This window comes from Perognathus longimembris, chromosome 4 (genome assembly GCF_023159225.1).
Source record: "Perognathus longimembris pacificus isolate PPM17 chromosome 4, ASM2315922v1, whole genome shotgun sequence".
In the NCBI taxonomy this organism is placed as follows: Eukaryota; Metazoa; Chordata; class Mammalia; order Rodentia; family Heteromyidae; genus Perognathus; species Perognathus longimembris.
Window position 1 is genome coordinate 62,842,282 of NC_063164.1, and position 25,642 is coordinate 62,867,923.

At 42.0% G+C, this 25,642-nt stretch overlaps 1 protein-coding gene across 17 annotated transcripts in view; it reads right to left on the reverse strand.

Moving 5' to 3' along the window:
- Positions 1–233: 233 nt before the first annotated feature.
- The window catches only part of Pkp4 (plakophilin 4), a 239,319-nt gene continuing 213,910 nt past the window's right edge, over positions 234–25,642 (reverse strand). For 13 of the 17 annotated variants that reach the window (XM_048345412.1, XM_048345410.1, XM_048345408.1 and 10 more), the window contains 11 exons: positions 23,224–23,407; positions 20,027–20,144; positions 18,522–18,713; positions 18,181–18,354; positions 15,321–15,471; positions 12,145–12,340; positions 8,158–8,242; positions 7,918–8,035; positions 5,021–5,146; positions 3,280–3,353; positions 234–1,226 (listed from right to left, as the gene is read on the reverse strand). In XM_048345412.1, coding sequence (XP_048201369.1) covers positions 978–1,226; positions 3,280–3,353; positions 5,021–5,146; positions 7,918–8,035; positions 8,158–8,242; positions 12,145–12,340; positions 15,321–15,471; positions 18,181–18,354; positions 18,522–18,713; positions 20,027–20,144; positions 23,224–23,407 — 1,667 coding nt within the window. In that variant the 3' untranslated portion in view covers positions 234–977. The remainder of the gene's footprint in view (positions 1,227–3,279; positions 3,354–5,020; positions 5,147–7,917; positions 8,036–8,157; positions 8,243–12,144; positions 12,341–15,320; positions 15,472–18,180; positions 18,355–18,521; positions 18,714–20,026; positions 20,145–23,223; positions 23,408–25,642) is intronic. The other 4 variants (XM_048345422.1, XM_048345421.1, XM_048345411.1 and 1 more) reach the window with 2 other exon arrangements.

Sequence of the window (25,642 nt, forward strand, 5' to 3'; positions counted from 1 at the left end):
GCCAGCCTCCCAGATATAATTTTTCTTATGTGGAAAGTGGAATTAAATACATACAACAATCTGACAATAACAACAAAAACCCAATACAATAAAACTATAGAGTGCATTCAATTCAAAACAGAGCCCAGGAAAAAACAGTATCAAGAAGAAGAGAAGGAAAAGTCCTCACTTCATTCTTTGGTGTGGCCCATCTCATAGTCAGAAGATAAAAAGAGAACAGGGAACACACTTCCAAGGATGAAATTTCCACATTTATTTTTCTTTCATGTGCATAGAAAATGGCAGTGACGTGTCCTATGAAAGAGGCAGGGAATGGGCATGGCGCTGCGATACCAGGCTGGACATTGTGCTTCCAAAGTTCACTATTCATTGTGAAAACAAAGGTGTCCACGTTGTTTGAAACTGTTAGCCATTCCTTGAGATACCCATTTGGTTGTAAGCTGTCACTTTCTTCAACTCTCTTTTCAAATGACACACTGCATTACAAATGATGGCACTTAACCAATGTGGCATTTCCATATTTACACCAACAAAAGAAATTTACAGGACATAATAGCATACAATCTTGACATTTAGTAATAGCAATAAAACATGAAGGGCATCCATTTTTTTCTGTACAAACTATCAGAACATAACTTTATTCACATTAAAAAAATCATCTCTTGAATTTGATTTGACCTACACATACCCCGTCTCATTTCACCCATTTCTCAAACCTCTCGTCACATCACCCACACCTTCACCAAGACTATAGAACCTACAAGTAGTTAGATCTAACACCTAGATAAAGCTTAGAAAGTCCTCTCCCACGGATTTCCTCACTTCCCTGAAAATTCCTCAAAAGAAAATAAAATATACTCTTCACTCATTCCTTCCATTTCACTTTCATATTTCATCATCAAATCAGCAAGATGGACTTTTCACCTCAATCCAAACAAGATTAGAAAGAAAGAGTTCCTCTGCCCAGTGTCTCAATGCTACACCCACGAGTCTGGGGACCCTGGGTACTGTTCTGCTCTATAAGAAGGTCGTTTAGTGGAATAAAAGTCTACATAATTTGTGGTTGATTTCAGTCCATACTGTGTTGAGTAATCAGTAGAAGCTGGAAAGTGAACTCGGTCATCAAAATAAGGATCTTCATAGCTATGAGGAGACTGCAAATACAATCTGTAAGCATCAAAATTCTTTCTGTTGGAGTCATCTTGACTATAATATAGTTGTTGATGCTGTTGACAAAATAGAAAGGCAAATAAATGAAAGCACTTCTTGAAAATATACACTGAACACTAATGTGGGCTTTCTGTTTCACATTTTTCAAGCTCTATTTGTGGACTTAAGGAGTTGTTTCAGGTGCACCCATGTGTTTGGAAGGATTTTCAATTATACATATAGACAGGCCAGCCTGTTTTGCTCAAGTCCTGTCCTAAAGGCCTCTAGAGAAGCTAATGCCACAGCAGAGCACAGGAGCTCTGCTGTGTGTGCTGCTCGAGGGGCCTGTTACCTCTAGGCCAAATTGTAAGGAGGGCCTTGATTCTTGCTTTTACATAGCTAACCTTGACTACTTAATAGATTTAGTTGGGAGCTAGATTTCTGGTCTCAGATAATTGTGTGATTATGCAGTCATCTTTAAGAACATTTACCTTCGAGGATTGAGTCCATCGTTTAATTAAAAAATAAACAAACAATGGGCTGGGGATATGGCCTAGTGGCAAGAGTGCTCGCCTTGTATACAGGAGGTCCTAGGTTCAATTCCCCAGCACCACATATACAGAAAATGGCCAGAAGTGGCGCTGTGGCTCAAGTGGCAGAATGCTAGCCTTGAGCAAAAAGAAGCCAGGGACAGTGCTCAGGCCCTGAGTCCAAAGCCCAGGACTGGCCAAAAAACCCCCCCCTAAAACCCCCCCAAAAAAACAGAAATGTGTTTTGATGAACACCAATCTTCCTTTGGAAACCCTGCTATAAGTTGTCCTATTAAAGGGATAAACAATGTCAAGGTAGGAGAGTAGTAAAATTAGCAGAGATGTATGAGCACATACAGTTTTGAGGAAAAGGCTTCATTAAGCCCAGAACTAATGAGTCCATTTGAAGAAAGCAGTCTGCACAAGTGAGCATTTACACAGGCAACCCACTCCCCATTACCTTCTATGCTGCTTTGATCTCACATTAATTTCTCCAAATCATCATAGTTCTTGTGTCTTCCTTCCTTATCATATCCAATACCTAGACCCCTCAAATTTACCATATAGATATCAGCATCTTACTCTAATACTAAATTAATTCTAACATTTACAGCTAAAATCTACCAACAGAAAACTCTTGATAGAAAACTCTACCTTCTCTTTTTAAGGTAGTTATAATTCTGAGGCTCTTTTCCTTGACTAAAATCAAGTGAAAAACAGAAACTGGGTGTAGTGGTATATGCTGAAGTCTCAGCTACTTGGGAGGTTGAGACAGGAGGACAGCTTGAGCCTACAAGTTCAAGACCAGCCTGAGCAAAATAGTGAGACCCCAATCTAAAATCAAATTTCAAATATGTTACGAACTACTTTGTTTTCCCATCTACAAAGAAAAGATGGCAGCATGGAGAGAGGCCTCCTCTGAAGGATAGGATTTATTTTATTCTTGTCTTGGGAAAATGTAATTGTTCTGTGTTTTTGGAAAATAAAAGGGGACATCAGATGGCTTAGGTGGAACCATCAGATGGCCTTGAGAAGTCCCTAGCACTAGTTACAAGGCTCTTGCGACAGCAGAGCAAGGGTCTGCCAAATACACAGGACTCTGGCATGAGAGCAGCTGCCCTCCAGCGGGGGCCAAGTCCACTTTGACCTCTGAGGTAAACAGATCTGGCCTCAGGGCTTTTCAATCATGGAGCTGGAAGAGGGGAGAAGTTCGGAAGATGGAGAATGAAGTCTCTGAGAAAAAGGACAAGATGCGAATAAAGTGTGTGTGTGCCAACCTTTCCTCACCTAGAAGACAGAAGTTATTTCAGAGCTGGGGGGGGCAAAGGGCAGGAAGGAGTGGGAAGGGACACGGTTGAGTGCAGAACACATATTATGGACTCAGCTGTCCCCACTAGTGGTGGTGTGCGGTCTTAGTAGCACTGATGGGTATTCAAGAACATGAAGCTACCACGGAAGTAAAACCACAAGTACATTTCTAAGGAGGCAGATTTCCTCAGGCCCTGCCAAGTTGGCCCAGTTTTGGGAAGTCAACCCGCGTTGGCCCCCTTACTGTGTTCCTGCTAATCGACCTTCTGTACAAAAGATATTGCAAATTCACCTGTAGCCGTCTATTTTGTTCTCTTGCTGGTGAGGAATAGGAACTGATGTAAATTGGTGAAGGTTTGCTGGAGCCTGTAAGAAAATATTTTATGAAATTAAAACTAATGCTCATTATTCTGATCCGTTATGACTGTTGTAGTCTCCCTACAGTAGGGCGACTAGTACTCTCCCCAACAGGGCCTGCCTTCCCCAGAGCCAGGGAGGACAGAGAGACAGAGAGACAGCAGTCTTGCCTCCCTGGATCTTGCTTGGCTGCTGTGTAGCCTGGGGCGGGTTGGGGCTAAGAGCAAAAATGAGCCATGTGTGCTTTAACAAAAAAGCAACATAAATGCAAGCTCATCCCCAAAGGGGTCTTTCTCAAGTTCTGCTCAGCCACGGGGGGATTTCTCTGCCTGGCTTTGAGCAGCAGCACTCTTCTAAGCCTCTGAGCTACAACTAGGATCAGAGAGAAGGTATATGAAATATGAGGCTGAGCTCTGTACTTTCAAAATGACTGTGATCCAAAAGTGCAGGTTCTGGGAAGAGCAAGCACAGGCATGTACTCAACAACGGGGCCACATGTGTCTGCCATGGTGAAGCAGGTTGTAAAATGAAAAGATCTTGGTAATGGTGTTTCAGAGTCTATATAGTTACCTTCCTATTAGTTTTAAGGCTACCAAAGATTTTTATTTTTTTCTAAGAAGGAGAATGAAACTTACTGGAGGCAAGTTAGTTTATTGAAGCAAGCAGAGAAGACACAGAAAAGCATGCATGCTGAAGAAGCAATCTTTACAAGCAGGCATCTGCACATCTAGACCAGCTACACATTGGAGTTTGTATGTGTGCTGCCTTCTGCACAGAACCTGGTATTTGAGATGTAGCATCTATAATTTCCTGAGCTATTAAATGCCATGGTAACAATAGTCAATTAGTAAACAGCTCTGTAAAATCACAGTTTCAAAGACAACGGTACAACCGAGACTGCTCCCCCAGCAGTAGTTAAGTTGCTGCTTGCTTTTATTTCTTTTTAATAAATAGATGTGTTTTTTTTTCCTTTGAGGCAAGATACTTTTGGTTGGGAGGGGAGCTCAGACTGATTTGAAACTTCTGGTATAGTTAAATAATTTTTCTGGAGCCCTTTATGAATATGATATGAAACATCAACATATTATATATGTTATTCTTATAAGAAATAACCACTGAGGAAAATCACATCATACATTCACTTTTTCCCTAGGAAATAGAAATGGAACTGACCACCACTCTCTGGTTTGAATTTGGAGATGAGCCAGTCTGGAACGTGCAGGCCTCACAAAACCACACAGAGCCCAGGGTTATATAACATGAGGAACATGGAACCTCTCTGTACATCACTTAGACAATAAATAAGGAAAAAGAAAAAAAAACTTCGAAAGAAAAAAATGAGAAACATGAGAAACATGGAGAGAAACTGCCAGGCAGTCAGGGAGTGGAGCAAGGAGCCTCCCCCCATCCCCCCCGCCACGGGACAGCATAAATGAGCTCTCATTTGAATTCAGTCCTCCTTTTACTTTGGGCAACCCTATAGTTACATTTGCTTAGTTTGCTTAAAAAAATGGAAAAGGCAACCATCCTGGGAGGAGGGAAGACGGATTGGGAACATGGTTGGCTGCTGGGGGACCAGCTCAATACAAGCACAAGCTATTTCCTAGGACACTGGCCGAGTGACCAGAAATGTGGCTTTTCCAGGTACTGTAGCATACACCCAACTGGCATCTTACCAGGGTACAGGCCTTTGTGTGTGGCATCCCCTTGGCTATTGTAATACTGCATAGGTGGCTGGGTCCTATCGTACTCAGAGCGGTCTCTGATTCCTAACAGTGCTGGTGAGGAAGAGGTGCTGCCAACTGAAGGAGAGGCAAAGGAGGAAAGAGAGAAAGAGGGAAAGAGAGAGAAATCAGATTGTCAGTGTCTTTGGAAATTCTCTCCAGGTAAACAAAGGTCAGTCATTAGGAAGCTACACAGTTGGTGTTTCAAGTCAACTCTGAGAGGAGCTAGCAGTTGAGGAGCAGCCAGATCTGTGGATCTGGAACCCACACCCCATAGACTGAGCACTGTTAGCACCAGTAGTGGCTCTCACGGCAAGAGAGAAAAGTGCATTGCAGAGCCCAGCATAGCTACAAGGCTTTGCCAGCGCTGTGACCACTTGAAGCTCAGCCCTCAGAAACACAGTGAGTCAGGAACTTCACAGCCATGCATGGGTTACATTTGCTATCTGGCCATCCCAGTTTAGTTGCTTGTAAACAGCCATCTATTATCTTTATGTGTGGCTCTTCAGTAAACAGATTTTATGGCATGTTTTCTTTTCTAATTATTTCAAAAATATCTGCATCTCTAAATGTGCTTGATCAAGAGTGCCTAAGCTCATAAAATTTATAATTCTCTTATGGTAGTCTATTGTCAGGGAAATCATGCAAGCTCATTAAGGCTGAGGAAGCTCATCTAGAAGTTCCTGGTACTAAGCCCGGACTTCGCAAGGCCCAGACTTCTTATCCCAGTTTCGGCCAAACATCTAATAATGACATGACCATCCATATATAATTATTATAAGGTTTTTTGTGTTTTTTTTCACAAAAGGGAGAAACCTGTCTGGCATGCAAGTTTGTTACAAATGAGTGGCTACTTATTCATGTGATACACTTAACAGTCCCCCAACCTTGGCCCCAGTGGTTTGCCAGGCACAGATGCCTTCACAAGGAAGCAGACATTGACTAAAGTACTTTCTCTATGCAGTCACTTCCCACCGACAGGACACTGGTGTGTTCAATATAGGTAAGCACATGGGCAGGGTCTACAGGGCACTCATCTGCCTGCTTTTCTGGAAGGTGGTAGGACAGAAAAGACAGGCTTGCTTCCCATAATTACAGGTGTTTCCATAGGTAGAGCCCACACTAGTGATAAAGGATGGAAGGTAAGCATTAAGAATAACTGTAGTAGAAGAAGAGTGACATATAACCTATACCTCTGCTACTTTGAGCCTCAAATAATTTACTTTGTCAGTCATGGGCCTTGAACTCAGGGCCTAGGCGCTAGAAATGTACCCACTGCCTTACGTATGAAACTATAACCCCTCTGTACATCACTTTGACAATAAATAAGTAATTATTAAAAAAAATAACCTACCTCTGAACAGAATGCAAGGGATACTTAGGAACAAGGACTAGGGCCAGCCAATATATTTTTTTTCCCCAGTTGTGGAACTTGAACTCAGGGCCTGGGCGCAGTCCCTAAGCCTCTTTGTGCTCAAGGCTGGCACTCTACCACTTGAGCTACAGCACTACTTCTGGGTTTTGAGCGGTTAAATGGAGATAAGAGTCTCATGGGGACTTTCCTGCCCAGGCTGACTTCGAACTGTGATCTCAGATCTCAGCTTCCTGAGTAGCTAGGATTACAGGCACGATCCACCAGCACCTGACATTTTTTCAGCATATATGTCTAAGAGGTCCAAAGAGCAAGCTTGTTGCTTAGTAACTATATGCTACTCTGAGATGGTTCTTTTTGTGTATATATTCCTTTTTTTAAGTAGCAAATTTCTTTCTTTGCCTGGCATCTTTCTTTCTAAGTCCCTAAAGATTCTTCTGTAAAAGAAGACAGCCTCAGGCTTTGTGAGGAGGTTAAAACCAGAAATGGGGCTTTGGAGACAACAATTCATGATTTCAAAACAAAGATATAAATATCTACCATACATAGTAGGTGCAGTTGTGTTAAAAAAAATTCCTAGTACAAGGGGGACTTTCAATTTATCAGCAACCACTGGGCATATAACTTTGTTTTTTGGCCATATTTATTCCCATGAACAGTAAGACGGCAGCACATTTGACTAGGGCAGATAATACACAGATGTCAGAATGCACAGTTTAAAGCCAAATAAAAATAAGAACTCTATTAACTTTCCTATTTTATTTAAGAATTAAATTTACTGGACTGACTTGGCTTGGTAGTCATAATCTGCCCTTACCTGTGAAAAAAATTTAGGCTGCCTCTCAAATCATTCCACCAAGTTGAACACTACAAATAGGTAGGGGGCAGAGATTCCCAACTTAAAAATCAAAGGGAATTTTTAGAAAGCCACCGCGGTAAGGCATGTTCCTAGGGCAGTGGGTGCCAGCGGCTTGTAATGAAGCCACACCAGGAGGTTTCACTGGAAAGGAGATGGCCCTTAAGGCTGTGGGCCAAAAAAGTCTAAGTTCAAGAACCAAGTGGTTTCAAAAATGTAATTCCAAAGCCAGTTTGAAGCAGATTCCAAATTGATGGCCAGCTTGCAGACAGGACATCATCAGTGTGCCCCAAGTGTGGCCCCATTACCCCAATCTCCTGCATCAGTTACCCGCACGCTGGCTAGTTACCTGAACCTAGTGAAGCAGAAGCAGGGGCTGGGGGAAGCCCTGGGAGTTTTTTCAGATGCCACAGCTGATATAAATAGTGCAAATGTTTCAAATGTAAGGAAGAAAGCGGGCTTATTGTTTACAACAGCAGCAATTCCCAAAGAAGGCTCTGAGCTTGAGGTGCAGTGCTACAGAAGACATGCTTAATCAACTAATGTTTAGTCTTCCCTGATGGGCAAACATTGTTCTGTCATGGGAATGTTTTCCAAGAAGAGTGGTTATTGCCTACTGACCTGACTGAAGGATGGGTGACATTTGTTGGTTGGTGGTGGACAAGGAAGGATGTGATTTGAATCGGTCTCGCTCTAACGTTGACACAGGTGTAATAAAATGGTTCTGGTTCCACCCATCCTGGAAAGTGAAAAGAGAAAAGGAAAGCTCTTAAAATGAATAATGGCATTTCACACAATAAAGGATTAGGAATGTGTGTTCTGATGAATACTAATTAGGCCAGAGCTATTCTTGCAGGTTACCTTTCTGTAAATGCTCCGGAGGTCCCGATATTGCCACAATGTATTCAAGACCTGTGCTGCTGCCTTCACCACTTTCAGGGATGACCTAGGGAGAGAGCACTGTCAATAAGGAATGTGGGCAGTATGGCCTCAGGCCCCACATGGAGAAACTCAGGCTGCAAATCAGTGGCCAAGAAAGAGGCTGTCACTTTCAGGATCAAAAGGACAGGGGCTGCTGCTGGGAGACATCCTGAGTAATCGTGTGTGCCTGGGAGTTCAATACCCAACCAGTGGTGGCAGAAATCAAAGTGAGGCCCTCAGGCTATCAGGTGAGGCTGTTTTAGCTGTCAGCACCAACCCCCCTTCAGACTGTCACGGGGCTCCTGGAGCTGTGGGTTTAAGGTAACTATGACCACATGCTGTGGGATTAAGGTGACTATGACCATATATCCTATGTTTGCAGCTATCCCAAATTAATGTTTTCTCCTTCATTATAAGGCCTTTGAATACATACTTTAATTGCTTGTCACTGACACCTCTACTACAAACTTGTTAGGTTATAACAGTTGGAAAATATGGCTTCCACTCTGTGAATGTTGATGCTCTGCTTAAGCCTTGCTGACCCACAAGTAACTGGGTTTACGTGGGGGAGGGGGCAATGATGTATATCAGTGCCTGCACAGATGAATAGGCACAGCTTTCTGCCTTGGGTAAGGTCTTTAGCTCACGTGTGTGTGTGTGTGTGTGTGTGTGTGTGTGTGTGTGTGTGTGTGTTTACTCATGGACTAGTGCTTGAGTGAGCCTTGAGGATAACCTAATGCCTCTATTTTAAGAATAGATTTTAACACTGAATGTTTGACTATAAGTGTATATGAAATCTAAAACCTGATTTCTTCTTATCTTCCCAGTCAAATTAATCATGTGGAAGGAGGAGAAAGGCACGCAGGCTGCAAACCACTTCCTTTGCCTCTACCACTGCAATGTGGGCTGCTAAAGTACTGAAGGCTTAGGAAAGGAAAGAGCATAGCAAATTCAGGGATTTTACGGGCTCTGGTAGTGTTGGTGAGACCTCTCTGCATCCACCGCCCAAGTCAGCATTTGCCTACAAATAGGACAACTGTAGCACTTGACAAGGTGGGACCAGGCCTGGTTTATGATACTGAGATAGTAGATGTTTCTAGGCACAAGTTCTATGAACAGAAACCCGAATCTTCAGAAAAGGATCTTTTTCTACTCTTCTGCAGTACTGTTCCTTAAATTATATAGTCACATCTCTGACTTCTCATCTTCTATCTCTTTTGAAACGCTGGTATGGGGGCTTGAACTCAGGACCTGGCAAAGTCACTCAGCTTTCTTGCTCATGATTGGCTAAGCCTTACCTCCAGCCCAGCTACACTATAGTCCAGGGTGGCTATGAACTCATGATCCTCCTGTCCCATCTTTCAAGTGCTGTGATTACGAATACAAATTCTTGGCTCCTCTTCTCACCAACAACACTTACTTCCACGGTGATGGCTGTTTCACTTCTCCTAATACATCACTGAGACTATTGTTGATTTCCAAATTTCTATGTTCAACCTGAGCCCAACCTCATACACTCTGCTGTTGATGGTACACTTAATCTGAAGGACTAACACACTTCTCAAAAGCAACAAGTCCAGATCAGATACTAGCTCATCCCCCCCGAGAGCTTCTCTATCTTGGTAAGTGGCAGTTCCACTCTGGGTCTCATTTGCCAAGAGCCTTGAAGTCATCCAGGACACTATCCTCTTCTGCTGCACGATTCTACTGAGTTCTTGCCAAGGATGAGGTCTTCTTCACCATCTAAAGAGCTGCTAGTGTGGTTGCCACTGGGGGGAGGGTTAAGGTCATTTGATTCACATTCCTCTTCTGCTGAATGCTCTCCCATGGCTTGAGTTTTACTTGAGAGTTTAAAACAAATTTATTTTATGAATCTACAGGATCCTGCATATGTGGCCTCATTGCCTCTCTGACTTTTTTCCTTCCCTGGCTGTGTGCTCCAGCCTGACTCCCTGCTGTTGCATTCTATCATAGGGCCCTCTTACTGTCCCTCTGGCTGAAATCCTCCTCCCCCAGAGAGCCACCATAGTCCTCGATCCTCCGAATCTGTGTGACCCAAAGGCTCTCTTCCCATGGGGTGGGCCTTCCTAAATCACCTTCCCCGATCCTGGCTTGTCTTGTCTACTTTCCCTGATATTACTATTTGTCCTACCTTCAGCATCATCTGCTATGTTTTGTGTGCTGTTATTCACATAGTGCCTAGTCTACCTACAGTGGGACTGAAGGATCTGTTGGGCTCACAGCACAGAGAACAGTGTTTAACATACAGCAGCTAGGAAACAGTTACTGAATGAAAGAATCATGAGGGATGTAAGTGTGTGGAGACAGAAGACAAACTTGATTTGAACCAGGACTGATTTGTGTTTTTGTGGTTTTTTTTGAGAAGGGTCATGATTCTATTTTTTAGTATGTACAAGTTTGATATTTCTACAGCTTCTTCTTGTGCCTTGCACCAGTGCAGACAACTTAAAGTGATTATGGTTACCTCAGGAGAAGGGGAGACAGGGGTAATGAGACCTTACTTAACTCTATCTGTAATGTTTAATTTCCTTGAAGATAACAAGGAAATTGTATGCATTTGTTATGCATGCACTAAAAACACCTTATAAAAAAAAGGACTGAAAGGAAATACTGTTTATGTTGATACAGGGATCTAAAGGGTAAGAATATAATATGCTACATTATTCCTCAATTTTAGAAATCTCTTTAAACATATAGACTGAAAAACTTAGTAAGACATCACATGAATTCTAGCACTACCATTGAGCGAATCTAATTAGTATTTTCTGAGCACCTATTTGGGGCCAAGCTCTGTTCTAATTAGGACACAGAAGTGAATGAAATGAGAAGTCCCTGCTACTGGGAGAGATGGATACTAAGAGAAAGATTTATATAACACATGTTGGTAGGGATCAGAGCTAGGAAGGAAATATAGTGAGGCACAGGGTGGAAAGTAAGGGAAGGTGTAGCATTTCCCCATAGTGCAGGGTGCCTGTTTTCCTGTTGTTTTGAGCCAGTGCTAAGCATCCTGGCTTAACATTTCACTGGTCTGAGCACAAAGGAAATTTATAGTTACTGCTATAACTCCAGGCCAAGGGGCATTTTGCTTTTGCCACTGATTGTCCCTTCCACACTTGTGCTGCTTCGTCAGTTAGTGTCATCCAGAAGTAAAGGGAAATGTGTGACCAAGTGCAGGGCACATTCTGAGGCCACACAGCAGACCCTCTGCAGAGTGGTGGTTTTCACACTAAGCACCTGGCAGTGGAATCAATCCCCAAACAGAGCATTCAAGATGGTTTTTGTAGAACATGTCCTCAGGCTTGGAGGAGACCTCAGGGCACAAGGGAGATGCCTCCCACTCCTTTAGGATTTCCTTAATACTGGCATTTCTGATTCTTCTAGGTGCTGACATGAATAGATGTGGCTGGTGTTAAGAAATTGCTATGGTCTGAATGTTTGTGTTTCCCCTAAATTCCTATGTCCAAACCCTGACCCCCAATGTGTTGGTGTTTTCTTTGGGAAAAGAGGCCCAAGAGAGCCTGACCACACCACCAGGTGAAGACATAGCTAGAAGTCACCATCTATAAACCAGAAATGGCCCCGATCAGAAATCAAACTTTGCAAGATGATGAGAGATAGTTTCTGTGGTTAACCAAGTACCCAGTCCATGATATGTTATAGCAGCTTGAGCAGACTAAGATAGAGGTAGAAAATGGCGGAGGGGTAAGGGATGTTAAAATAAAATAAAGCTAGAGAAAAGTCTACATGTTGGAAAACACTTCTTCCAACATTTCAGGATGTAACTGCTGGAGCTGGATTAGCTTGTCAGCCTGTATAAAATAAATAAATAATTCTACAAAGGCCAAATCACAGGGAAATGGCAGGAAAGAGCACCTTACTTGTGGCCCAGCCTTGCAACACACTTGCCTGTCCCCCCTGCCTTTGGTGATGTTCACCAGCTTCTCGATGCCTCCTGAGTCGGCCAGGGCCTTGGCATTCTCCATGTTTTTGCTGGTGACCTCGTGCAGGGCACAGCAGATGGCCGCCATGGTCTCGTCTGACAGTATGCTGGGGCCGTTGCCGCCTGGAAGCCGGTTGACCAGGTCTCGCATTGCATATTTACCTGCCAAGTGCAAAAGACTAAATTCTACTTTCAAAAAGTATGTGTTTTTTTTTTCTTTTTGGTTATTGCTGTTGAAAACCCTTATACTATAAAGGATTAAAACAAATAAAACCCACAGCAAGGAAGAAAAGCACCAACATTCACATTTACTACTATGCTACTTGAAAAAAATGAATGATTTATAAAACATTACTGCCATGGCGTTGCAAAAAGAAATGTTATTGCACAAAAGTCAATTAGACTGACCATGGTGCTTTAAGTATTTTCAGGAATAGTGTGTATAATTAGGAATTGGGATAGTAAGTTTTATTCTTGACTGAATTCAACTGCAGCAAAATAGCCCAATTTCCTCTGGAAGCATTTAAAAACTTACCTTTGATTTTGGATCAAGCAAGGCTGCCACACAATACTTTTCATTAAACCTTCCTAGGTCTCAATGTGTAAACTGGGCACAGTGTTTTATTAATTGAGGTTGTACATTGGCCAGTCTGACATTAGCAGCAGCAACGTACTATTCTCTTAAAGAATTTTGCTATGCAGAGTACAGGTATGTTATCTCCCAGGAGTAATGCAATAACCATAACAATAAAGTACTCGATAGGAGGAGGCTGAGGGAGTTTTGTAGCTATTGAAGCAATTCTTTATAAATACTGAGTTTCTCTTACATCTCTCTAAAAATAGATTATCTCCAGCTTTTTCAATTTCAATTACCAACTGACAAACTGAGATAAATGCACTCCAAACAAAAGAAATTAACTAAAGCTCAAGTAAATATTTTCTTAAGTTTTTATTTTTTTCCTCTCTCTCTATGCTAATGGAGAGAGTAAATGTGGTTTTCATCAAAGACCTATTTATATACAGTGGTGTATATACTGACAGGCTGCTACAGGTCTTGTAATTTCCTGTATGTCTGAGGAACGCTCTAGCTTACTCACAGCAAACATTGTTAAGAAGAGCAGAAAAACAGTGACGACACTGGAAGCTCAGAAGACAAATGTGGTATTTCAGCACAGATGATAAGTTAGCATTGCTAATTTTGAATACTCACGAATGACCAAAAGGTACATGACATGCAGTTTGTCATTTTGCTAAGGCATAACTTTAAATTGCACTCCTGGGGCTTGAATCGCTGCCTCTCAATGGGCCCAGCTGCCCCTCAGATCCTGCAGCTCCCGGCAGAGGTAGGCCCCACTCAGCTGAGTGTACAGTAACTATGATGAACTAACAAAACATTGACACACACCCACAACATACATACAGACATATATGTCCAATGTTTATGTGGTTGTTTTGGTGAAAAATGGTCCAGAAGAGAAAGTCTCTTGCTAGTGCTGATGCTGAGGAAAAAAAGAGGTGTTCAAAGAAAAGGGTGGGTGCTGGGAACAGAAGTGCACAGTAAAGTAGAGCTGAGCAATGAACCCAGGTGGGGCTCCGATCTCACAAATAAGGAATCTTTACAAGGATATACAAAATAGTTATCTTGTATGCTTGGTCTTCCAGGTGTGGAAAATAATAAGCCAAAAGATGTGTAAAATATTTTTTCTTTCTTTAGAAATGCCCAAATGATATGTGTTTCTTATATGAAATTCAAAGAATATGGATGAGGGAGGGGTGACAATGTTCTCATTACCTGACTCATGTAACTGTAACTCCTCTGTATATCATCTTTATAATAAAATTTAAAAATAAAAAAAACTGTAAAAAGTAAAAAAAAAAAAAAAACACCACCAAAAACAAAGATTATAGATGCAACAGAAACAATTTGGAAAAAATCTCTTCAGGATTTCTTGCAAGGAGGTGTGGAAACTTGAGAGTCACAGTCTATCTAATTGGATCAGGTAGGAGCAGGATATGAAACTCTTGAAGAGACCTCCCGGCATCTCTGTTGTGATATAATGGCTTAAAGGAGCTATGCTAAAAGCAGGCTAATCTGGACAAGAACTTGAAACAGCAATTCTGCCAGGCACTGTGTCAAGGACTTTCGTTCTAAGTCACCACATTTAATCTTCATGGCAACTCTAAGATACATATTATTGGCCTGTTCTCTCTCTCTCTCTCATTCTTACCACTCATCTTTTTAATATAAGTGGAATCTACAGTAACCAGCTGTGAAGCTCATCCAGTTGCAGGAGTTTCCCTCAGTCTCTCTCATTTCTTCCAATTGTTAAGTCCTGGCTATACCATCAGGAGTGGTCAGCCCCCTATCAGAGTCTGCTAAGGAAGAGTTCCTTTCCAACCCAGATGAAGGGACTGAGCCAGCATGGGGTTATAAAGGACAGTATGGGATACAGGGCCAGGAGGCAGTGATTCAAGACTGAAGCTCAGCTATTGTGCTCCTCTGCTAGGACTATTCTAGATATATACTAATTCTTACAAATGAGGGAAACCATGAAACTCAAGTTTCTTTGTGTCTGGCTTACTTCACTTAGTATGATTTTTTTCCAAGTCTTTCCATTTCCTTACGAATGGTGCAATGTCATTCTTACTGATGGAAGCACATTGTGTATATATACCACATTTTCTTGATCCATTCATCTACTAAGGGGCATCTGGATTGGTTCGATATCTTAGCTATGGTAAATAAGTACTGCAATGAATATGGTTGTGCTGGTAGCTTCAGTGTGGCCTTGTTTGTGATCCTTTGGATAAATGCCCAGAAGTGGGATTGCTGGATCATCCTAGCAGAGGAACACTAAAATAGCTCAATAGTTGTGTACATATGACCATATAAAATGATGCTAATTGAAATGAATTTGAAGATATGAAAACAAGGGGGTTTTCATTTTTAATGTACCGTATGATGTTACTTCCTTTTTCTTTCCTTTTGGTTTATCCCGTTGTCACTGTTTTTGATTTTGAGACCTTGTGCCTTTTTATACACATTTATCTGATTTGGGGAAGGGAAAGGGACTAAATCAACAGAAGAGAATTTTAAATATTGTTGTTTTCCTTTGTACTTCCCCTATTCACCAAAATGTACCTATAAGTTCCTTGTTGCGAACGTCCAGTGCCATATTCCTCAGGGCAGTCGCCACAGAAGAGACCACTCTATCATTATCCATCCTCAGAAGCTCTACAAGGATGGGGAGCCCTTTTTCCTTTCGGACAGCTGCCCGGATGTATGCTGCAAACTGGGGAGCAGAATAAGGCAATCAGTAATTTCACATTGAGTGCCAGTCTTGCGTTACTGCAATCTAAAAGGGATGTTTCCAAGAGATGAACTAATAAATTAAATGTTTTCTTCCCGACTGGAGATTAAATCTGTGGTGCCAGAAAAAAGAAAAACAGAGTTAGAGAGAAAGATAGGTTGGGATGACTGATTTAAAAAGAAATCCCAAAGCCTGCAGATCTGAAACCACCATCTGTCAGATATTTTTGTGCACAACAGAGAAAGCAGTGATTACTTTCTATCTCAGATACATAAACATGATTAAGGAAGGACGGTGTGTTTTCTTTGCATTTGGCTCCGTGCCAGGTCTAGAGGCTCTAAATAGGCTAGTAGAGACAGTAACCAACCCATCAGTAAACATGAAAGGAGAACATGTCTCAATTCAGGCACTTATTTTTCTGTATCCTCTGCAAAATATTTAGATTTCAGTAACTTGTTAAAGAGATTGCTTGGAAAAATCCTTCGCCTTTGAAGAAAGGGAATTTTCCAGAAACATTAGCATCATAATTCACATACACTGTAAGAGGAAGTATGACAGTGTGCAAAATGCATTCTCATTCAAGATTAGTTAGCTACTTTACACCACATGAATTGGAAATGAAGGCTGAGTTATCAGTAAAACAACCAAAAAGCCCATCAGAAAATGGATCTTTAATCTTGTTTTGAGCTATGAGCTTTATTTGACATTTTAATCAATGCAAATCATCCTTTGGAAATCAGGAAAATTGAAAGATGCTGCTCATGGAACATCTAATGCCTTCCTGTGGTGGCCAAGTCATGAGGACAAAGATTCCCCCACTGGTATAGTTCTGTGAACATTAAAATATGTGATTGACCTCCTTGTCTCCTGAATACCAACATAATAATAATGCAAGTAAGAGGAATAGATAGATGCCTTTCAGAGATCTGATTAACATTCTTCACATGAAATGGTACCTTTATTTTCCAAACCTAATGAAATCTACAGGTGGGGAAAATAGACAACTCTTACTATATAGGGTGAAGCACTCATGCAGTCTGACGTCTAATTGAAATTTGATGGAAAAATCCTTTCCTGCCTCACTTGGAGACCAACTTGCAGTCAGAATTCTGTTTTGTTAGTGAGGCTCTAATACTTTGACTCACTGCTTCTGATACACGAAAGCACCTCAAATACAAGGTTTATATTTTAAGTGAGCTTGTCATTGAACTTGGAGTCACTGAATGATAGATCTACTTCTAAAAAAAAACAACCCTAGAATCCGATGTACTTTAATTATTGTCATTTTTAATATCATCAAATGATTCTTTGGTCACTAAAGCTGGGTGTGAACACTGGCCTATAGCATAAATACTTATAGATCCTTATTTTCCAGGAACTGCCCTCAGTCTAACATGTTAATCTCTGTAAGCCTTACAACTACCTCATAAGGTAACTTCATTTTACAAATAAAGAAACTGAAGACAGAGATCATAGGCCCAGATGATATGTACAGGAGTCTGAGCCAGCACTTAGCACTAAGTTTAATTGGGAGTGTTAATAAGGAACAACAACAAAATATATTAGCTATCATAAATATCTATCTATCTATCTATCTATCTATCTATCTATCTACACACATCAGCTGCTACTTGCATAAAATAAACAATACTTGGGCCTTTCAGTGGTCTTTACATGTGTAAAAGGAGACAGACATGAGAGCTGGGTACTGTGGAAGAGAGGACTAGGGGAGCATCTGTCTCCTTTCCCATGGTGCTGCCTGACCTAAGCTCTAACTTGGGCTCCTGTCATCTCTCAGTTGAATGCTGTTCTGGTTCCCAAAGGAAGCCCTAACTTCTCCTTCTCCTCAATTCCCCCTCAGCTAGGCCACAGAAATAATCCATTGGCATCCACATGGGCCTGTGTCACTCATTTGCTTAAACTCTGTCTGAAGACAAGGTCCCCATCCTAAGGCTTGACCTTCAGGCCTGAATGTGATACCTTGCTCCAAGTCAATCATTCCTGGCCCACTTTCTCAGTGGCCAGCCTACAGTCTGCACCCATGCTATCCTTCCTTCCCATACAGAAGGCTTTATTTCTGTTTTGTTTTTTTGCCAGTCCTGGGGCTTGAACTCAGGGCCAGAGCACTCTCCCTGGCTTCTTTTTGCTCAAGGATAGCACTCTACCATTTGAGCCACTTCTGGCTCTTTCTATATATGTGGTGCTGAGGAATCAAACCCAGGGCTTCATGTATACAAGGTGAGCACTTTACCACTCGGTCATATTCCCAGCCCAGAAGGCTTTATTTCTAATGTCCCTTTATCTGCATTGTCCCCTCTATAGTACAACTTCAGACCCTGCTGGCTTAGTTTTACTCCTCCATAGAGCTTCAATCTGGAAGCACTGCCCTGCAGGAAGACTTCCACCTCTGCTCTACTTCTCCCTAATCTTTCTTCCCTGTCCTCTTTCAGGATCCCATCGAACAGTACCTATACGCTATTCTAAACTGTCAACAGTCTGTTTGGCTCACTGCCTTCAGTTTTGTATTGCCAGCCACTCTGCTGTATTATCTCTGGCTCCCCAAGTCAACTGCTTTTCTCCTTTTCCACCTCTCTCTCTCTTTCACAAACTCTAAACAGCACATCCTTTTCACATCTCGGCAGATCTGACTGTAGAGATGGAAAAAAGTGTAGACAGAGGTAGACATCTCACCTTCCAGTTGCCAGCAGAGAGGTTCTGGAGAGATCCAGCAGAGCCTTCCAAGGTGGCTGGGTTGGAACTTTCTGCTAGAAGAGTCAGATATGGTTTTACCACTGAAGGATGCCATAGCATTTCAACTCCCTTGGGAGACTTTGACAGTCCTGGAATAGGGCCAACTCCATCCCACTGCAAAACAACAGCTCACAGTAAGTGGAAGCAAAATGACAATTACCTTCAATACTCGAGAACATTCATCTTTGCTGGACCCAGATTTAGCTACATAGGAAATTTTGTTTTTGCCCAATATGTGAATTCATCCCAGAAAAAGAAAACACATGAAATAAAATGCTAGCCTGATCCTCTTGTGGCATCCTCTTTTTCTTTTTCTTCTTCTTCCCCCAGCAGCTTGGCTCGGAGTCTTTGCTGGGAGATTCTTTCCCTAGCAAGTCATCGAGCTCGTTCAGCCCGAGTAGCCGCGCTTGAGGGACCTCGAGCTCCAGCCGATAGGACAGGTTCCTCAGGGTGCACACACAGTTCTCCACCGTCTGAAACCCAACATGGCGTATAATTAAAAACACCACACTACTTCTGTACTGAGCACGTGCAAAGGCAATAAATGAGAAGGACAAAGGAACTATGTCTTCATTTATGGGAGCGTAAAATAACCCAAAGAAAATATACTAGAGATTTTTGTGCGACACTCAAATGGTGGGATACAGATGTTCTCAGTATAATCAAGGACCTGATTCTATGCTCACTAAAAATGCCCAAGGCTCTGGCTCAGTGCCATTGAAGGTTATATTGCACTTAAGATACCAAAACCCTATTCTGCCATCACTGTAGGTCCTTGGCAAGACAAACTATCTCATCACTTCCTTGCCTCCTCCTCTATCTCCCACTACCCCTTCCATCTGATGGGTGGCTGCTGATTTATTCCTATTGATACTTTGCTTTCTTCATATAATCTTTTGTTCTTAAATGTCTGTATCACACAGACAACTACAGTCTCTCTCAGACTCACCAAGTTCAGCACTTGTCTAATTTGCCTACCAACTTATTTAACCTGTACTCAATTTCGCTGAAGCTCAAATAAAAAGTAGGCTGTTATTTGAACCTCTCCTCTGCTTTTTCCCTAAGCCTATCACTTATTATTTTTTTCTCTTATGAACCAAGGTCTACCAACGGCCTCTTTTTATTCAGCCCATCTTGACACCATGTATCTGTCCCACTCTGTAACTCTGGATACTCTGGCTCAATCTTCCTTTTCTGAGCACTTTCTTCATCATCTAGGGAAGCTCATCCTTGATTGTCACAGCTGGAAAATGACAAGTAGAATGCTCTAGGCTCAGGAGGGAAGAAAACAGAAGGGCTCATGAAGAAGCTCATATTGAGAAACCTAGGCCAGGGGCAGGAGGAAGACATGGAGGAACATTAGAAAGTGCGGGCTGTGGGCTGCACTAGGGTGAGAAAGGTAGAGAGGTCAGGGGTTTCTGAGCCTTGACTCAGTAGACATGAACAGGGATGCATCTAGGAATAAGGCACACAGAATTGGAAGAAGCGGTAGCAGGGATGTTTACTTGGAGTATGAGCCTGGGAGGCCATAGGAAGAAGTGAGACTCAGGGTAGGGTCTTTATTATACCCAGTCATGAGAATTTCATGGTTCTAGGGATATTGTTTTCAGTTCTCATGTTCCTGTCTTTCCCAACTTGCTATTCCTGGAGACTCATCCTTAGATCTACAAGGTATTCTTACAAGTTGCTTGAAATTTTCAGAAAACTGATGGCATGCAAATAGTGATTGGCAGCAGTTGTCACCTGCCATTTGGGGATGGATACGCAGGGTCAGGTGGCCACTGACCTTGCTGTCGTAGTCAGATGTGTTCACGCACGTGTGGATCACATACAGCAGCGAGTCCACCAGCCCCTCACAGGATCGCATTTGTTTCCGTGCTTCCTCCCCTGCAGAGCTGAGGTTCCTAAATGAGAGGACACAGGTGGGAGCTGCTGAGATGAACAACTCACTCCTTAGCCATGAAGCCTACCTTAATGATACCAGAACAGTTGATGGCAGCCATTTAGGAGGAATTTGGAAATTTGTATTTTAGCATTCCCAAAGCTGACAAGAGTGGCTGGTGCCTCATTATCACACAGGAGAGCAGGGCCTCTCAAGCCTCACTGAATTACTCTCAGGACATGTCACCATATAGAGACCCATCTTCCTTAGTGTCCTCATGTTTAAGAGAGAAAAACAATGTAACCATCTCATAGGGTGGTTGTGAGGTAGAAATTGTGCATACAACACAAGAAAAGTATCAATTTACAAAAGACACACAACTTGCTGTTAAACTTGCTTTTCCTCCCTTGTTAGGTGATGTAAGTTTGTGCACCTATTAATACAATATTATCCATGTAGCAGGTGGTTATTGAATACTTTTGAAGAAGCAGAGGAAAACATAGCATTTCTTACATAAAAATGTCAAGTTAAATATGGATGATTGCTTATGTTAAGTTTTTTTTTCAGGGTTGGAGGTGTGGCTCAAGTGGTAGAATATTTGTCTACCAATAGCAAAGCCCTGGATTCTAGTCCCAGTACCACCAAAGAGGATCAAGTTTTTCTCATATTTTCAATTATAGGACATCTTGAAAATTATTTTAGGTCTCATTCATATGAAATTTTTGGTAACAATTTGTCTTAAAAATTATGTAGTTCAGCCATGTGCCAACGGCTCACACCTATAATCCTTAGGACTCAGGGGGCTTAGATCTGAGGATCATGGTTAGAAGTTAACCTGGGGAGGGAAGTCCATGAGATACTTATCTCAATTAGCCACCAAAAAAGCCAGAACCAGAGCTGTGACTCAAGTGGTAGAGTGCTAACCTTGAGCAAAAAAGCTGAGAAAGAGTCCAGGAACTGAGTTCAAGCCTAAGTATTAGCTCCCCGCAAACCAAAAGTGGCTCAGCAGTAGTCTGCCTGTCTAGCAAGTGTGAGGGTCTCAAGTTCCATCTATAGCATCATTAAAAGAATAATGATGCTATACTATAATGATTATGAGGAATGAAGATTAGTGTGAAGTTATGCAAATGGAGAATATGTAAAACCATTAATCCCTCCACCTCAGGCTCTGAGCTCTACACCTCTCTGGCTTATCTCTATTTCACTGCCTTTCCTCTTGGCCTCTTCTGCCCCTGGTTTCATCTAGGAAACCTGGGCTTTGCTTTGGTCCTCTCTCCTTTTCATCTTTGCACCCTCCTGGGTGCCTCTTTCTACTTACTCTACAACCTGCAAACAAAGTGTTATTTTTGGCCCTGAGCTCTCTGGAACTCCAAATATATACTCCCACTGCTTCCTTGACTGTACCACATGGGCAGCAAGTTCACGTTTTAAATTACACATGATCAAACTCCCAGCTGCACTCCTCCATTCATCTTCTCCCTTCCCCTCATCCTGTCATCTCAAAAACATTTCTATTACAGAGATCTAGGTGTTATCCGTAGTTGCTCACCCCTTCCTATTAACCCATGAGTATGCCTTGTTAACTCTTTCTCAACAAAACAACAGAATCTGCCTAATTCTCTGTAGCCCCTGATCCTGGCCACCCTTAGTGCTTGCTTGGATCACTGCCATTATCTTCTACATCACAGTCAGAAACCTGCCCATTACTCCCCAGCTTATAACCCTCTCATGGTACTTAGAATAAAAAACCAACCCTGCCTCATAAAAGCCAACCTGATTGTCAGCCACCTTGCATTTTGCTCACTAAACTAGAACTGCAAACTCATTCCTGCCCCAGGGCCCATATATAACCACATACTTGGCCTGGAACACTCGTTCTCCTGTCTCCTAATTCTCAGGTGAATGGCTTTTGGGATAGTTCAGATATAGGCTTAAGTTTTTACCTATTTGGCAAGCAGAGTAATTACTCAGCTGCTATATTATCCTTTTTTTAAAAAATGGTGTTATCATTTTCTGGTTCCCTTATTGATTTTCTTCAAGAGCATGTGGTTCCCTAAGAGCTGTGAGCCTTGTCTGTTGAGTTCCTGAGCACATTGCCAAGTGTGAATACCCTGAGGCATTCAGGGTGAAGAGCATGTCCGCCTCACCTTTCCCCATCCTGGATCTAGGTGTGGGAGAGGATGACAAGCTGCCGCTCTAGGGACTAGGTCATATGACATGTCATATGATTTAGTAGGAATTTTCTGTTTTCTACTCTTCCCCTTATACTGCCTGCAGGTCTGACAGCCATCTGACTGGAATGACTCTCCTTCCTTCTCAAGCTCCCTGCCACAGGGATGCACAGATTTCTTAGTGTGAATAGTAAGTAGTGCTCACTGTCTGACACAATACTGAACAATTCCACATGACTTCTCCTGACTCTGAGATGGTGCTGCCATCTCTATTCTGCAGAAAAACAAACTAGGTCCCAAAGGTGGACAGGACAGACTGAGGCCAGAGCCCACTCTCTGATTAGCACACCACTCGGTGCCAAGGCCTCTCTGTTAGGTTCCCAGGGAATTGTTAGGCTGGGAGATGGAATAAAAGTGAGCTGCAGAGGGTTAATGGCAGATAGAGAGTTGCATGGTGTATACTTTCAAGAGGTTTATAAGTTTTAAATGCTAAAGGTAATGACGAAAAATAGCACTTGGGCTTGTTTTCATTTGTTTATAAGATTCCAAACAATGATGGCTTAAATTTTCTTCAAGCAAAATAATATTTGAATAATAATTCAAAACATTTTGAATTTAAACAAAAACCAGGCTGCAAACATGTTAGCATATAGAACATTATAACTAGAAAAATGTGGTTATAGTGGAAAACACTGGGATTTTGGCAGTGCACTTAGACTGAATAGCCTTTCTGAAGAATTCACATTTTTAAGACGGCTGTGTGAAGGCCATAAGTCTGTGCTTATAATATAGTAAGCCAGTCCGGCTGCCTACATTGTGAAGCAAAACTGTAAAACTAGGTAGATGTTAATAAAACAAAGTCCCCATTTTACTTATGACACACATTATTTAATCAGAGCATTAATTGCAAAGAAGAAATAAAGAATTTACCTCAGGCAGCCTGTTGTGTTACGCAGAACTAGTGAAGTCTGAAATTTAATCTTATGATCATCATCAAAAGAAGAGTTATTCCACCCAGAATGTGGAACAATCACAGTGTTGGTTAAGGGTGAGAGAGCATCACGAATGATTGTCATCTTTACGGCATCACATGAAGATAAATTCCAAAGAACTCCTAAAAATATAGAATTTCAAAAGTCAGACTTCCAGTTAGAGATCCCACAGTTTTTTTTTTTTTTTTTTTTTTTTTTGGCCAGTCCTGGGGCTTGGACTCAGGGCCTGAGCACTGTCCCTGGCTTCTTTTTGCTCAAGGCTAGCACTCTGCTACTTGAGCCACAGCGCCACTTCTGGCCATTTTCTGTATATGTGGTGCTGGGGAATTGAACCCAGGGCCTCATGTGTACGAGGCAAGCACTCTTGCCACTAGGCCATATCCCCAGCCCGAGATACCACAGTTTTAAGAATGAAATTAGCCTGAACTGATATGAACTCAGTCTGTTACAACTAACCAGTGGTCTCTTTTTCTAAATGGCCAGGTGCTTGGCTTCTAATGATTGAATGGACATAGGTGAGCTTGTGTTAGTATATTCCAAAGTCTTTAGACCTATTTTTAAGATTCAGAGACACAGGCAAGTTACCTGTGGTTTTTGCAGAACAAATTGAGTTTCTCTGGGTAGAGGAGTAATCCAAGCAATGGTCATAAACAGAGAGTGCCTGTGGTTTCTGTTAACCTGTCCTTCAGTGCATTATCCTTTAAATCTGTGACTAGACACTGTGGAAAACTTTCCTTTATCAAGCCTCCAATTTGCAGGGGGGGTTGGGGGGTGTCTCTCATAGCTCAAGCTTAAATACAATACTTGGAGTAACTTTATTATCTTGGGAGGTGAATGTATTTGCTTCATCTTCCTCATTTGGATCATTTCATTATTTTAAGCAAGTCTTTTTGTTTCATTTTGTCAGCCTTGCGGCTTGAACTGAGCACTGTTGCTGGCTTCTTTTTGCTCAAGTCTAGCACTCTACCACTTGAGCCATGGCATTACTTCTGGCATTTTCTATATATATGGTACTGAGGAATCGAACCCAGGGCTTCATGTATGCGAGGTAAGCATTCTACCACTAGGCTATATTCCCAGACTCAAGCATGTCTTTTAAGAGTTTGATTTCTGTTTGTTTCAGGATGGCAAGTTAGTGTCATTCCTTTTAAGATGCATGTGAAACTAACAATAAATTAAAAATCACCCATACTGTAGTTCATATCAATTTTTTTAGGACAAGGGACTGGAAATGTAGCTCATTGGAGTGTAATTTAAATTGTCAAGCTTTTTAGAGGGGTTTCATTTCTGTCAACTCTGACATGAGGCAAATCATCATTAGAACACACTTTCCAATAATTGTTCATAGAGAAATTAGGGCAAGACTGAGATGACATCTACTTTAATGCAATTCTCACACGAATACAATTTTTCCCCTAAATTAAAGGGTAGAAAGATAGCAGCTAGTGTTCTGTGCATTGTAGCTCTCAGAGACAAACACTCCTGATATATCACTGGCAAACAACTTGAGTCTTCATAAACTACCACATGTAGTATCATGATGTGGTACCATGGTCCTATGGAAAATAAAAGAGTTGGCAAAATCCACCTATGACCATGGGAGTGTGTCAGCCTTATAAACATGATTTATCAAAAGCAATGGGCCAGAGACAAGCCTGAAAACTGCTGCTCCAGGGTATTGTAGGCCAAGCTGCCAGCCCAGAACCTGCCGACTCAGCCTTCTTTGGGCATGAAATAAAGAAGAGAGGCAAGAAAGAGCCGACAAAAGCTTTCCCTATCATGGGGGGGGGGGGGGTGAATGGCAGAAGTGCAGGGCTAAAACTGAAAAGAGAACAGGAGGGCAAGCCTTTCCCTTGCCTGCCTACACACTGACAATGAAGGCTGATGTTTGTGTTCTGTGTTGGCCTGCACTCCATATCTGTGCCCCTGCTTGGCTTTTTATTACTTTGGTTTCCCTTGTCTTTTTCCCCCACCATAACTGCAGCTTTTCAGGAACCTATCCTTTGAGGTGGCCTATCTAGTTGGCCTAGAAGGCTCTTCCTTAAAGTAGGATGGGCATGGGCCTAGGAAAGCATTCAGACCACTGAGGATCAGGAAGACTTTGGTTTTGAAAGTTTGTTCTGTCCACTATGACAGATCTTGGCTGCTTTGTTTGGTGTCCCACTAAGCAGACATTTGACATTTGACAAGCACTGTCATAGGGCAAAGCAATAGAAGTTAGTGACCACAGAAGGGACCTGAGAGCTAAAAATAAGAAACTACTCCTTGTTGGTCTGTCCTGGACAAATAACAGAAGATAGGAGAAAGAATGGGTAGAGGGTATGCATATTTGCATGCGCTAGAACGCAGCTGCAATG